At 42.5% G+C, this 15,705-nt stretch overlaps 1 protein-coding gene across 2 annotated transcripts; it reads right to left on the bottom strand.

The window, feature by feature from the left end:
- Window positions 1-10,830: 10,830 nt before the first annotated feature.
- LOC120651067 (ribosomal RNA small subunit methyltransferase I-like) lies at window positions 10,831-15,497 on the bottom strand. 2 transcript variants are annotated; one of them, XR_005665917.1, is made up of 11 exons: window positions 15,208-15,497; window positions 14,407-14,471; window positions 13,965-14,061; window positions 13,737-13,865; window positions 13,282-13,390; window positions 13,056-13,200; window positions 12,765-12,807; window positions 12,142-12,315; window positions 11,890-11,997; window positions 11,347-11,443; window positions 10,834-11,259 (listed from the first exon to the last, which is right to left on the bottom strand). XR_005665917.1 is itself a non-coding variant. In XM_039928416.1 (10 exons), exons 1-9 carry the CDS (start codon window positions 15,373-15,375, stop codon window positions 11,917-11,919), a joined length of 1,011 nt encoding a protein of 336 aa, XP_039784350.1. In that variant the 5' UTR covers window positions 15,376-15,497; the 3' UTR covers window positions 10,831-11,443; window positions 11,890-11,916. The 2 variants fall into 2 exon arrangements, 1 of the variants encoding a protein (XP_039784350.1); XM_039928416.1 differs by having other exon boundaries at window positions 10,831-11,443.
- Window positions 15,498-15,705: the final 208 nt, after the last annotated feature.

The raw sequence follows: 15,705 nt of genomic DNA, 5'->3' as shown, positions 1-15,705 counted from the left end.
GGCTTCTCGTGTAAATCTGTTTTTATATATAAAGAAATGACACTTAATTCTATGGTACTGGATGTGAGCAGTCGATACATAGGTCAACAAACAATGCTGGGTCAAAGACTTTGATTTTTCTTCTATTTCTACTTTTTTAATGAAAAAAAATAATCGATGCTCTCATCATTTGTAATCACACTGACACCTTACAACACATGTTGCTAAATCAAGAGCTCAGAGATCACCGACAAATTCTAGACTCGGACAGAATATTCCTAACGGAGAACGTCTAAAGTATTTTCATGGATCACTTTTAGTCCCAACTTGTGATCAAATATCTTTATAATATATTGACAATTTATCATTAGGGTTTCTACCATAGTGCTATCTTCAAAAGAAAAAGGCAATGACACCATTTTTTTTAGAAAGGAAAGATGAATAACCTTATATAGAACAGCAATACTATCATTTATGAATAGAAGAGACAATTCTTCTTCTGGGACGTCCTTCTACAAACAATATAGCCTGTAATGTTGACAAAATGCTGTAATTTTGGGACAACACCATTAACAATACACCTAAGAAAAGCAGTAAGGCAAAAACCACATAGCCATAAGAGGTAATCTGGGACAGGTTGCTCAAAATCTTCTTAATCAGTGACACGCGGTGCACATCACCTTCAACTTCAGATGTCTCCAACATGTTTACTTCATCAATCAATTTAGCACGAGTTTTGCTGGCAACAAATTCACTAGAGACATTATCCTAAACATGAAAGTGAGTCATTAGGGATACTTGTTTTCTTCAGCAGAAGGCTAGAATGTTAAAGCAATTGTTCTTGATAGCCTATGTAAATTTCAACAGAAGTTTGGTGTCATATATGTACCAAATATGAACAAGTTGCCATTTCTGTTGTCACGGAAGAGAAGATATTCATATCGCCAAATTGAAATTTTGGGATGTGACAGATAGCATGTTGGTTCAGACTTCAGATCCTGAGCTAGTCGAGAATAGACATGATCATCCGTCGGGTCGGGTCGGGTTAAATTCGGCCCGTTGGTTTTTTCCTCCGGCCAGATTTTTCGGCCCGATCCCAACCCGGCACGTGGTTGGGTCGGGTCAGGTAAAACCCAATTTTTCATGTGTAAATTTCGGGTTGGGTTAGGTTTTTTCGGGTTTTGGGTCAAAAATTTCAGCCCGTACCTGGCCCGACATTTATGGCGGGTCAAAAATTTTGGCCCAAGCCCAGCCCTTATATTCGTCGGGTCAGGTCGTGTCGGATTTTTTTTGTGCGGGTTCGGTTGGGTTGGTCGGGTCGGGCGGCCCATGATCAGGTCGAGTCGAGAAATACTAAGCTACCATGATGGTACATGTTTGAGCTTGTAGTGTGTGGCATCAAATCAAACACGACTGTAACCTGTTTTCCAAGGTAATAAACATGGGAAACGACAAAATTCTACGATAGTGCCACTCTAATTGTACAAAGGCTGGTCCTGATAGTTCCATCCATTTACGTAACGGAATTAAGAACTACAACTGAATATAACTAATTTAGGCTACGTACCAATGTTCTTATGTTCATTCGCAAAAAAAATGTTCTTATGCTCAGAAAGGTCTATACATCTCATGAACGATTGGGTGAGTTGAACCATGTTCTTATGCTCTTGAGTTGAACCAATACAGCCAAATGAATGATAACCTTTTACCTGAGAACCACAATAGTAAAAGTGTGAAACCTAACCTAGCTGAGAATCATGGCATGAATTCGTTCTAACAACTAAACCTAACCTAGCTGACAATCATGGCATATATTCATTCTTACAATTAGTCACAGTGTTTATGGCACGGTTGTGAGGAACCAGCGCAAAAAGTAGAAAAGAAGAAGAGAAAATCACGAGATCAGAGGTTCCCGATGACCAACAGCAGCATGATATGGGGATATATGGTCTGGATACAAGATAACAGCCAGATTGGCTAGTCTAAAGCTACTGCTAGCCTATCAAATATCTTAGGGTTTACTTCCGCTTGCTTATTACAGAGTCCCGACCAGCCTAAATAGCAGGTGGCGTGGTCATTAACTTAAACATAGATTAACTAAATTAAATAGAGTTTAAACAGAATGAACTGCTAATTCCTACATCCTTCTCATAAGCCGTCGGATGAGCATCAAACGATCCGGGTGAAATCGCCGAAACGTCTTGAATAGCGCCAACTACCTTGCCGCTCGACTTGTTCACTTGTCTGACGAAACTGACGAACTGAATCAAGGCCTCTGTTGCCTGACAATGCCCCCCCCCCCCCCCCCCCGAAGCATCCTTGTCCTCAAGGATGGAAAGAAGGAAATATGCTGCGGATGAAGTCTGCGTCTTCCCACGTTGCTTCACTTTCTGGAAGATTAGACCACTGAATCTTCCACTGTACAACTGGCTCATTGTTTCTTGGGATCATCCTTCTTTCTAGAATCTGAAGTGGAGCTACTTTGATGTTGCCATCATCATCAACCAATGGTAACTCTTTTGTAGGAACAACCTTAGGACCAATATGTTTCTTCAACTGGCTCACATGAAACACTGGGTGAAGTTGACAGTGGTCAGGCAAAAGGAGCTTGTAAGCTGTATTTCCCACTTTCTCCAAAATTCTGAAGGGTCCATAAAACTTAGAGTGCAATTTCAGAGAATTGTGTAGGCTTAATGAAGTGTGCCTGTAAGGTTGAATTTTCAAATATACCATGTCTCCCACTTCTAAGACTCTCTCAGATCTATGTTTGTCAGCCTGGTGCTTGATTCTGGACTGAGCTTTCATCAAGGTATCCTTGATCATTTGATTTGCCAACTGCCTGTTTGCATGATTTGTCTCGCATTGTCATTTGGACGGTCCGGTAAGACCACCTCAGCAACCATTGGTGGTGGGAAACCATACAAAGCTTGAAACAGTGTCATGTTCAAAGAAGTATGGTAAGAGGTGTTGTACCACCATTCGACTAAAGATAACCAATAACTCCATCTTTGAGGTGCAGTAAAGCACATACATCTTAAATAGTTCTCCAAGCATTGGTTAACTCTCTCAGTTTGGCCATCTGTTTGAGGATGATAAGCAGTGCTTAGATGTAGTTTGACGTCCATGGCTTTGAATAATGACTGCCACATATTGCTAGTAAAGATTCTGTCTCTATCTGTCACCATGACTATTGGTACTCCATGTAGCTTGAAGACATTATCAGTAAGAATGGTGATAACACCAGCCACAGTATATGGGTGACTCAGAGAAATAAAATGTGAATCTATCCACCACTACTAGAATAACATCTTTGCCATTAGATTTAGGTAAGCCCTCAATGAAGTCCATGGAGATACGAGTCCAAGCCATGTCTGGAATAGGAAGGGGTTCCAATAATCTAGGGTAAGGAGTGTGTTCAGCTTTGTTTTTCTGGCAAATAGGACAAATTTTGACATATTCTTTGATCTGTTAGTGCATGTTAGGCCAATAGAATACCAATTTGAGTCTCTGATAAGTTGCTCTTTCTCCTGAGTGACCACCCAAAGCAGATTTATGAAAACTATCCATTAACAAATAACAATGTCCTCATGTTACCTGTAATGCCCACCAAAACTCTATTTTTGTACCTCAGAATGCCATTTTTCAGACTAAAATTTTGTACTGCATTGGCATCAATACTCAATTTGGTTATCAAATCCAAACAATATTGATCTTCTTGATAGGTTGTTGTGACTTGTTCAATCCACACTGGAACAACTACTGAAAGTGCTTGCACTTGGTGTGAATGAGGAACTCGTGAAAGTGCATCTGCCACTTTATTCTCAGTACCCTTTTTGTACTCCACTTTGTAATTGTATCCCAGCAATTTGTGCTGAATACCCTCAACCAACCTTTGATCATGGATGTATCTAAGACTTTGTTGATATGTCCTTATGATGAGGGAAGTACTGGCAAAATAGTGTTTCCATTTTTTTAATGCTTCCAAAATAGCCATGGCCTCCTTCTCATAAGTGGACATGGCTGTTGCTTTTGGTCCTAATGTCTTGCTCAAAAAGGAAATTGGTTTGCCCTGCTGCATCAATACAGCACCAATACCAGTGCCACTAGCATCAGCTTCCAGTATAAAAGGTTGAGAAAAATCTGGTAAGGCTAAGACAGGTGGGGTGGACATTATCTGCTTGAGGGTTTTGAAAGCTTGCTCTTGTGCAGTAGTCCACTGAAAAGCATTCTTCTTTAATGCATCAAACAATGGTCTGCAGATTATGCCATATGCTTCAATAAATCTTCTATAATATCCCGTAAGACCCAAAAATGATCTTAATTCAGTGACAGTATTAGGTGTTGGCCACTGTCGAATAATGGATTTTTTTGCTGGATCAGTTGCTACACCTTCCCTACTGATCACATGACCCAAATACTCTATTTTAGACTGATCAAAAGTACACTTTGAGAATTTAGCATATAATTTGTTCATTCTGAGAACTTGCAAAATGGACCTTAGATGATTGACATGATCAGACATAGTAGTGCTGTAAATCAAGATATCATCAAAAAATACCAATGCAAACTTTCTCAAGAATTCTGCTAAAACAGTATTCATCAAAGTTTGAAAGGTAGCTGGAGCATTTGTGAGGCCAAATGGCATAACCAAATATTTAAAATGACCAATGTGAGTTGTGAAAGCTGTTTTCTGAATGTCCTGTTCAGTCATCCTGATTTGATGGTAGCCAGACCTCAAATCAATTTTGGAAAATATTTGTGCACCAAATAATTCATCCAAAAAATCTTCTATAATTGGAATTGGGTATTTGTTCTTGATTGTATTAGAATTCAATTGCCTGAAATCCACACAAAGTCTCCAAGTGCCATCTTTCTTTTTGACAAAAATTACAGGAGAAGAATATGGACTCACACTGGGTCTGATCATTTGGGAATGCAGAAGCTGTTGAATTAGATTCTCCATGGCATTTTTCTGATGAGAAGGGAGACGATAAGGTCTTTGATTAACATTCTTTGTCTCATCAATCAGGGGGATGGAGTGATCCACTAGTCTTTTTGGTGGTAGGTCTTGAGGTTCCTGAAAAACATCCTCAAATTCTGAGAGAAGAGCCTGCACTGTAGGAGGTATTGGTGATGCCTGATGCTCTTCCTGAGATGCATTATTGTTTAACATCACTACAGCACCCACTGCTTTCTTCTTCAACAATTTAAATAGTTTGCTTGTGCTCAATAATTGATCAGCTGGGTAGGCTAATTGATCAGAGAATGTAATCAGTTGTGTCCCATCCTTGGTGATTGAAAACTCTCTTTGTTTTAAATCCAGCCCCACTGGACTGTGGCCATATATCCAATCAGCACCCAACAACAACAACAACAACAACATAACCTTTTTCCCAAGCAAGTTGGGGTAGGCTAGAGATGAAACCCGAAAGAAATAAGTTCAAGGTTCAGGCACATTGATAGCTAGTCTCCAAGCGCTCCTATCCAAGGCTATCTCTTTAGAGATAATCCAATCCTTAAGGTCTCTCTTAACCGACTCATCCCACGTCAGTTTAGGTCTACCTCTACCCTTCTTTACATTATCGACCCGCTCAAGAACCCCATTACGCACCGGCGCCTCAGGAGGCCTTCGTTGGACATGTTCAAACCATCTCAGCCGATGCTGGGTAAGTTTCTCCTCAATTGGTGCCACTCCGACCCTATCTCGAATAACTTCGTTCCGGACTCTATCCCTCCTTGTGTGCCCGCAAAACCACCGCAACATCCGCATCTCTGCTACACTCAGTTGCTGGACATGTCGCCTTTTTGTAGGCCAACATTCAGCACCGTATAGCATCGCCGGACGAATTGTTGTCCTATAGAATTTGCCTTTTAGCTTTTGTGGCACCCTCTTGTCACAAAGGATGCCAGAAGCTTGCCGCCATTTCAACCAACCAGCTGAAATTCTATGCCTAACATCTTCATCAATGTCGCCATCCTTTTGTAGCACCGATCCTAAATACCAAAAAGTATCCTTCTGGACCACCACTTGTCCATCTAGACTAACGGCTCCCTCATCATGCCTAGTCACGCTGAAATCGCACATCATGTACTCGGTCTTGGTCCTACTAAGTCTGAACCCTTTCGACTCTAACGTGCGTCTCCACAGCTCTAACTTCCTATTAACCCCTGCCCTACTCTCGTCAACTAGCACCACATCATCAGCAAAGAGCATACACCAAGGGATCTCACCTTGTAAGTCCCTTGTGACCTCATCCATCACTAAAGCAAATAAATAAGGGCTCAATGCTGACCCCTGGTGTAGGCCTATGTTAATAGGAAAGTCAGTGGTGTTGCCATCACATGTCCGGACAAACGTCGTCGCATTCTTGTACATATCCTTAATGAGGGTAATGTACTTAGTTGGGATTTTGTGCTTCTCCAAGGCCCACCACATGACATTTCTCGGTACTTTGTCATATGCCTTCTCAAGGTCAATGAAGACCATGTGCAAGTCCTTCTTCTATTCCCTATATCTCTCCATCAATTGTCGTATTAAGAAAATCGCCTCCATGGTTGACCTTCCAGGCATGAATCCAAATTGGTTTTGGGTCACACTTGTCACTCTTCTTAGGCGATACTCGATAACCCTCTCCCAAAGCTTCATCGTATGGCTCATCAGCTTAATCCCACGGTAGTTAGTACAACTTTGAACATCACCCTTGTTTTTGAAGATAGGTACTAATATACTTCTCCTCCATTCTTCCAGCATCTTGTTTGACCGAAAAATGAGATTGAAAAGCTTAGTTAACCATACTATTGCTCTATCTCCTAGGCATCTCCACACCTCAATGGGGATACCATCAGGGCCCATCGATTTACCTCCCTTCATCCTCTTCAAAGCCTCCCCGATCTCTACCTCCTGAATTCTCCTCACAAAACGTCTGTTGGTATCGTCAAAAGAGTCATCTAACTCAAGGGTAGGGCCCTCACTCTCCTCATTAAACAACTTGTCGAAGTACTCTCTCCATCTATCCATGATCTCCTCATCCTTCACTAGCAGTCGATCTATCCCATCCTTAATGCATTTGATTTGGTTGATGTCCCTTGTCTTCCGCTCGCGGATCCTAGCCATCCTATAAATGTCCTTCTCCCCTTCTTTCGTGCCTAACCGTTGATACAGGTCATCATACGCCTTACCCTTTGCTACACTCACAGCTCGCTTTGCAACCCTCTTCGCTAATTTATAGCCCTCGATGTTGGCTGCACTCTTGTCAAGGTGGAGGCGCTTGAAACACTCCTTCTTCTCCTTAATAGCCCTTTGCACCTCGTCATTCCACCACCAGGTGTCTTTCCCCTCCTGTTTGCCTCCCCTACTCACGCCAAACACCTCTGAGGCCACCTTCCGGACACATGTTGCCATCTTTAGCCACATGTCATCTGCGTCTTCTCCTTCTTCCCAAGGCCCCTCACCTAGCATCCTTTCCTTAAACGCTTGTGCCGCTTCCCCTCTAAGCTTCTACCACTTTGTTCTCGCAATCTTGGCACGTTTGTCCCGGTGGACACGTACTCGAAGGCGAAAGTCCGCCACCACAAGCTTGTGTTGAGGGACAACACACTCCCCAGGTATCACCTTACAATCTAAGCAATCACGTCTATCCTCCCTCCTAGCAAGGATAAAGTCGATCTGGCTCGAGTGTTGTCCACTACGAAACGTCACAAGATGTGATTTCCTCTTCTTAAACACGGTATTCGCTATCAACAAGTCGTAGGCTAACGCGAAGTTCAATACATCATCCCCCTCTTGACTCCTGCTACCATACCCAAAACCCCCGTGCACTCGCTCGAACCCTACATTAGTCGCACCCACATGACCGTTGAGATCTCCTCCTATGAAGAGTTTCTCGCTGGTAGGCACAGTACTAACCATGCTATCTAGATCTTCCCAGAACTGCATCTTGGTGCTCTCACTAAGGCCTACCTGAGGGGCATAGGCACTGATCACATTCAAAACCGAATCTCCAACTATCAACCGGATTAGGATAATCTGGTCGCCTTGCCTTCTAACCTCTACGACTCCATCCTTAAGGCTCCTATCAATCAAGATGCCTACACCATTCCTACCCGGAGTTGCTCCCGTGTACCAAAGCTTGAAGCCAGTATCCTCAACCTCCTTCGCCTTCTGGCCCTTCCATTTAGTCTCCTGAACGCATAGAATATTTACACGCCTCCTAATTGCTACATCAACTAGCTCTCGCAACTTACCCGTTAGGGACCCTACGTTCCAGCTACCTATACGAATCCTAATTGGCTCGACTACCTTCCTTACCCTTCGCACCCGTCGAGGGAAGTGCGAAGACCCTTGATTATTTTTCACTACACCCGGGCGTAGATGTAGCGCGCCATTCAGGTGACGACCCGACCCTTGCTCACTTATCATCGTACCCAGGTCATGATACGACGCGCCCTTGGGGGGATGGCGACCCGGCCCTTGCCCATTTATCACCACACCCGGGTTCCGATGTAGCGCGTCGCTAAGAGGGTTACGCCCCAACGAGTTTCTTGTGGGTTTCAAATCCATTAGAGTGGCTATTTTTATGCTGGTTTGCCAAAACCTAACACAACCCTCTTCCTTTATCCGGGCTTGGGACCGGCTATGCTGAGACGACTCAGGAGAGAGAGTCTTCCAGTCAGCATAGGCGGAGTTATCCAGTCAGCACCCAAGATGACATCAAATCCTTGGACATCCAGCAATCTGAAATCTGATACAAAATTGTGACCTTGCACCGAGTATTGGCAAGCTGTACAAGCTGTTGTACTAGTCATTGTCTTGTCATTAGCAGCAACTACCTTGACCTCAGGTACAACAGAGATTTTGTAATTTGATCTGACAGCAAATTTTTCATTGATGAATGATACATCACTGCCACTGTCCACTAATGCTATTGCCACATTCTTGTCCATTTGCAGTTTCAGTGTGAATGTGCTGGCCTGGATAGAAAGACCAGTTAGAGCGTGCATTGAGAGCTGCACTGTAGGCACTGTCTCTGCATCATGAAACTCTGCATCCTCAGAAGCAGTGTCTTCAGGTATCACAGCAAATTCTTCTTGGCCCTCGTCATTTTTCATCAAGATTACAGAATAAACTTGCTTGCCTTTGCATACTTTGGCATGACCCAGGACCCATGGTTTTTTGCACTTGAAAAATTTCCCTGCTGCTCTTAGTTCAGCAATGTTTGGTTGTGGTTTATCTTTCCCCTCTTTTTCCTTGTTCCAGGTTGGTTGTTGCTTGAATGCAGAGTTAAAGGGTTGATACTTCTTTTGAACAGGATTTGCCTGTTCCAACCTCTTAGCAAACCAGAAAGCTGTGGTCAATGATTCAGGCTTATGGCACTGTAAATGATGCTGAATGTAGTCCTTCAAACCAGAAACAAAACTACAAACAAAGTAATCATCAGGTAATGCAGGATTGTTTCTTTTGATCAGTCCCATTAATTCCTCAAATTTCTCAATGTACTCCTGAACTGAGCCATTTTGTTTTAGATGATGAAATTGGCCCACCACCTCATATGAAGAGACCTCATTGAACCTGTCGCCAATCATTCTGCAAAAATGATGCCATGGTATTGTGTTGGCATTACAGCCAATTCCTCTCCACCACATTTCAGCTTTCCCAGATATATAGAGCACAGCAATTTTTACCCTTTCTTCATTAGGTACACCCACCATTTGCAAATATTTCTCAGCTTTTCTTATCCAACCATCAGGATCTTGACCAGAAAACTCAGGAAAATGCAGTTTAGGTCCCTTCGCTACTGCTCTATGCTGCACATGCATGTGTTGGCCATAGTGGTGAATAGGAGGGGGAGGCACAAAATTGTTGTGAATCTGCTGAGTAGGGGGGGTTTGATACTGGTGCTGGGTGGGATTGATAGTATTGGTGTGGTCTTGGAGTGCCAGATCGTAGAATGCTAACAACTCCTGTTCATCCCAAGGACAATCCTCCAAACCAGGTTCATCAAAAATGTGATCTTTTTGGACATATTCATGACCCTGTGCTCTCCTAGACCACTCAAAAGGATCACTATGCATGTGTCTGACTCTAGTAGAAGCATGTGGATCATATATGTGAGCCATAACAGAATTGCTACCCATATGAATAGATCTATGTGTATGGCCAATGGGTGGAGGAGGGTGGGTTTTTGGTACTCCTTTACCTTTAATAGTGGATCCCTTGTCCTCTGGAAATACAGAAACTGGAGGCTTCGTGAGTAACTGCCTGATCTCATCAAGACTCTCAGTGATAGAATCATTCTGTTGCTTCTGTTCCTTCATGAAAAGATCCAAAGTACGCCGGATCCCGTCCACTTCAACTGCAGTTGCATAGAGTTCCTCCTGCTTCTTTTCTGTGACTTCCACCATGGTTATTCTTTGTGAATTCGGCTCAGGTAAAACCTTTACCAGTTAGATTCACAAGAACAGTCTACCGCCGCCAAGGTTGAGGAATTGAGTCCGGAATTTTACACAGAGACTTGCTCTGCAACCCTTCTCAACGTCAACCTTCCACCGTCGCCTCCACAGATCCGAACTGGTTTCTTGGCTCCCGGAATTTTACACTGGAACAGGTGCCCAGCAACCCTCGCCTCAACCAATTCCACCGCTAATTGACGGGAAATTTGGGTGTTTTCCACGAATCGGGGTGGGGTGGGAGGGATTTCACGCGAGTGAGCCATAACTCCGAAACCACCACGCCGATCAGACTCGATTCGAGGAATTGGCTCTGGAAGCGAGTGGATCTCGCCAAGGAAAGTCTGCTCTGATTACCAATTATGAGGAACCAGCGCAAAAAGTAGAAAAGAAGAGAAAATCACGAGATCAGAGGTTCCCGATGACCAACAGCAGCATGATATGGGGATATATGGTCTGGATACAAGATAACAGCCAGATTGGCTAGTCTAAAGCTACTGCTAGCCTATCAAATATCTTAGGGTTTACTTCCGCTTGCTTATTACAGAGTCCCGACCAGCCTAAATAGCAGGTGGCGTGGTCATTAACTTAAACATAGATTAACTGAATTAAACAGAGTTTAAACAGAATGAACTGCTAATTCCTACATCCTTCGCATAAGCCGTCGGATGAGCATCAAACGATCCGGGTGAAGTCGCCGAAACGTCTTGAATAGCGCCGACTACCTTGCAGCTCGACTTGTTCACTTGTCTGACGAAACTGACGAACTGAATCAAGGCCTCTGTTGCCTGACAACAGTGGTGGTGGGGCGTTCCAGCAGTGGTGAACCTGCGGCTGGTTTGCACAAGACATGACATGCAAGCCAGACTAAGTACGTTCCTTGCACTTGCACATTGTCTGACAGTTCATGGTCACTCTCACTCTTTTACAGCGTTGAGGATGAAAGATGGCTTCTGGAAGGATGGAGTTACATGGGCTCCACCTTTGGCTTTGATAGAAGGAAGCTGTCCACCTCATTCTGAAATACATGGAGAATTCGGCCACTTTAGTAATTCTTCCAGTACTAACAGCCCACGGAAGAGGATATTGTACATGAACCAAATCAGCTTAAACCGTGCTGTGCATAAGTTTTAATGAGAATCAAACAAAGTTTATCTGAAATTATAGATGGCAACACAATTAACACATGACCACAAGACTGAGATTTTATTACTATTTTAGCTAAAATGATACTTACTGCACTGTCCAATTTACAATTAATTGAACCAACAAGATTTACTTTCATTTTATTATCAATGAAATGCTTGGATCCCCTATCTTGTTCCAAATTACTAAGATGGTGAAAGGTTGTAAGGGGACATGAGAATAAGCTATGCACAGCATGTTTAAAAACTATACAAAGGATCTTCCCAATGTAATTCTGCTATGGTAGATACGCCAGTACATATAAAGAATTTCAATTACCAGATGCGATCAAAAGTTGCATTTTACTCATTTTCCAAACAACCTCAATGCAAGAGCATAAACATCTTTCTTCTTTGCTGATGTAGCTTCAGTGACCAATTTCACCGCCTATAATTGAAAACCAGCAATAATTTTAAAATAATATGAAATACCCTTTTTCAGGTATGGTATCATCTCTGTAGTTAAAACTTAAATTTCTACAATGTGCTTAAAAGCTTCAAAGTGTAGCAACGAATTGAGTTGAATGTGTACCGCTGAAAGGGTATGTCCCTTTGCCATCAATTCTCTTAGTTCATGCTCAAGGAAATCCTCTGATGGAGTTTCATCAACTGAAATTAACTGCCCCTCTATGAGCACTGTGATTTCTCCCTTAGGCTGTCGAGTTGCAAAGGCTTCATTTGCTTCACCTAGAGTTCCACGCCAGAACTGCAAATGATATGCTAAGTTCAGTACTACATATGGGGGGAACATAAAAAATTAAAGGATTGGAATGAATGTGGTCTACATTTGCACACTATTCCCTGCGTAACAAATAATAGATTAAATGCGAAGATCACTAACAGCCCAGCGTTCAGAGGGGTAACAAAAGGGGTGGGGGTTCCAACTGGATGCCAAAGGCAATGCATATGTAAAAGAGGCTGGACATGTTCTTGTATCCAATTTTTCATCAGTCAGTACCGAGCGTGCTAAGTAACATATGATCAGAATGTGGCTCACAAAACTGCAGTACTACAAACCAAAATACTTCTCTGCAGGGAAAAAGGTATGTGTAACTACCAGTTGAAATATTTTTGAAGATTATATGATCAACAGACAATGAGGAAAAGGTAAAAGGGATGGACAATTACATACAGAATAAAGAACTGGAAAGTTACCTCTTCATGTAATTTTGTTATCTCCCTTGCAATAACACATGACCTGTACATCAAAATAAATGACAGCAAGAAAAATAAACATATGTGATAGAAGGCTTGACCAAAATGCACAAGAATTCCAATATTTTTGTAGTAATCTGCTCATACAGTGATTAATGACTGCAACACCAAATGTCACATAATACATTAACATACAGAAGTGCACATACCATGATTTCCCTACACCACTTTCTAAGAAATGGAATTTCTAAATCATGAAATGGCATGCAGGAGCAACTTAGTGTCTGTTACCTTGAATCGCCAAAAGATGAAGCAGCATCAACAAGAAATTGATGAATACCATGGGGAGGAACATAGAATATTTGTGTAGCAGCTTCACGGGCAGATATCTCAAGCCTATCTCTTCTTGACCGAGCATGCTTTGGTAAAAACCCAACTAAAATTAAAAATTAGGGCTGACTCCGAGTTTTTTATTACAATTGATAAATAATCTGAATACAGTATCAGCATATTTTACCAAATGTGAATTCATTAGATGGCAAACCCGATGCAGAAAGAGCAGTAATTGCAGCCGAAGGCCCAGGAATGGGAACGACAGAAATTTTCTCAGCTGCACATAGTCTAGCCTGTGAATAATAGTACGCCATGCTTAAAGTCTCAACAATTTAGGAGAAACAATAGAGTTAGAAAGTAAGAAGTTGGTACTGTTTATTAAAAATAAATGTACATTGTCCTCTCAATTGGCTGATAGCATGTTCACTTTCCCCAAAAAGACATGATAGCATGTTCAGTTACAATGTTTCGCTCCAGGGAAACACGGGTAATGAGATAGCTATTGTTTGCTTCTTCACATGATGAGCGGATAGCAATACAGATGCAACCTGGCTATGAGATAGCCATTGTATGCTTCCTCTACTGAATACTCGCATGCAAGATGCAACTTCCAAAATTAATTGAGGTTAATCTACTTACCAATTCCATGCCAGGGTCACTAATGCCTGGAGTTCCGGCATCACTTATCAATGCAACTGCTTCACCTTCGTGAAGCCTCCTTAAGATACTGGGCTCTCTCTCACGCTCATTGAACTTATGGAAGCTAAGCTGCAAGCGTAGAGTTTAAAGATTTAAGCTGAATGTTTCATATCAAATACGCAACTATTCATAATTCAGACATGAAAGCTAATAATGTGATTGGCTCACAAGAGGTGTTTTGATGTTATAGTGCTGGAGCAGCTTTCCAGAATGCCTTGTGTCTTCAGATAATATCACATTAGCACATTTAAGGACACGCAGTGCCCTGAAGGAAGAATCATCCAAGATTAATTTCAGTAGTTTGTTTCAGGAAATGATCAATAACACAGTGATTCTAATATATAGCATGTAGCTTTTAGTTCAAACATGCAAGCCATTGTGTATTTCTAAATGGGGATAACTTGAGATCTATACACAATAATAACTTAAAAGATGTTTCAGTAAAATTAAGCTACTTATGGCCTCCTCCTCATGGTAAAGATACAGACCTGACTTCACAATAATGTCAAGTGACTTCAAAGCATAAGCACATCTACTCAAATCTTTTCCATGTGCAAAATCATTACGAACTGAGGCAGTATAAAAGGAGTAGCAGCTGAGGCAAATATACCGCAAGGTGATATCTTCCAGGTTCCCAATTGGCGTTGCGACAAGATACAGACCTGACTCCAGATTCTGCAGATTAAAATGAAACACCACAAGGAAAGGTATCACAAACAAGCAATGAAGAATGAAATCAGACATGCTTATATCCCTGTGAATCGAGCTGATGCCTGGAATGGCAAGAAAGGAGAGGTGGCAATGGGTAGCCTTACTCATTCTCTTCTACATCTCGAACATTTCCCAAACTAGTTAATCCAATTTTGAGATAGCATTGCTGCAGCCATGCAGAGCACTCATACACGTCCAGTTTCTGGTAAAAAATCTACTAAACTCATTGATTGAGCCATAAGGCTACATAGAAAATTTCTTTATCATATTACGTTCCAGATGTAATGTAACCAAGGATAAATACATTTTTTAACAAGGAGATCCATTGCGTTTTTATTATTAAAATGTCACTTGAACAAAAATCTCTTAATTGTGTCACACAAACACTAGCAAGAACATCAAATCCAAATTTCGACAACTATAACATGTCATAAAACAAATCTGCTTAGCTTTGAAATCGTAACGGCATAATGCATTAGGACTCGAGTAACAAACAAGCTAGGTAGTCATCACTCCTAACCGCGCGGAGCTAAAAAAACAGTTTTAGAGTCCTGGAATTAGCAAAAAGTTGTGGCCGCATCGAGACACCAAGCTGCACATGAAAATCACAAGTCCACACTACTGACACACCCCTACAGGAGCTACCCAAAAACATCGGCACACATAAATAGGCATCGCTGGGGTTGGGAGAGGGGATCACCGGTTCCGAGGATGGCGGCTCCGGCGAGCTGGTGGAGGCGGCGGTGGAGAGGCGGCGAGCCAGCGGAGCAGTGGCCGCGGAGGCTAGGCCGAGCGGGGAGAGGAAGCAACGGTTGCGGGGAACGTTTAGGGCTGGAGCGAAGGCCTGGAGGCGGAGCAGCGACGCCATGGGGGGGTGGCGGCGCGCGGAACGGGAGGGAGGCGGAGCGCCGCCGCGTCGGTTGCCTTGCCGTAACTCTAGCGAGAGGATGGAGGGGGAGATGGCGTGAGCATCAGGCGCCGTTGGATTCGATCCTGACGGCCGAAATGGCCTTTAGTTATCATCGGAGGCTCACAGCAGACACCATTGCTCGAAATGTAAGCAAAGGTTGTACATCAATGTTTTATCTGAACTCGAAATATGTCATCCCTGCTATCTGCAAAAAAAATTAGCAAACAAACATGGACATCTTGTTAGAAAAAAAAATCTATTTTCCTGTTATGAATAAACCACTTTATC

Source organism: Panicum virgatum, chromosome 9K (assembly GCF_016808335.1).
Source record: "Panicum virgatum strain AP13 chromosome 9K, P.virgatum_v5, whole genome shotgun sequence".
Taxonomy (NCBI): Eukaryota; Viridiplantae; Streptophyta; class Magnoliopsida; order Poales; family Poaceae; genus Panicum; species Panicum virgatum.
Note: the sequence above shows the minus strand (reverse complement) of the source record. Positions and strands in the feature narration are given on the sequence as shown.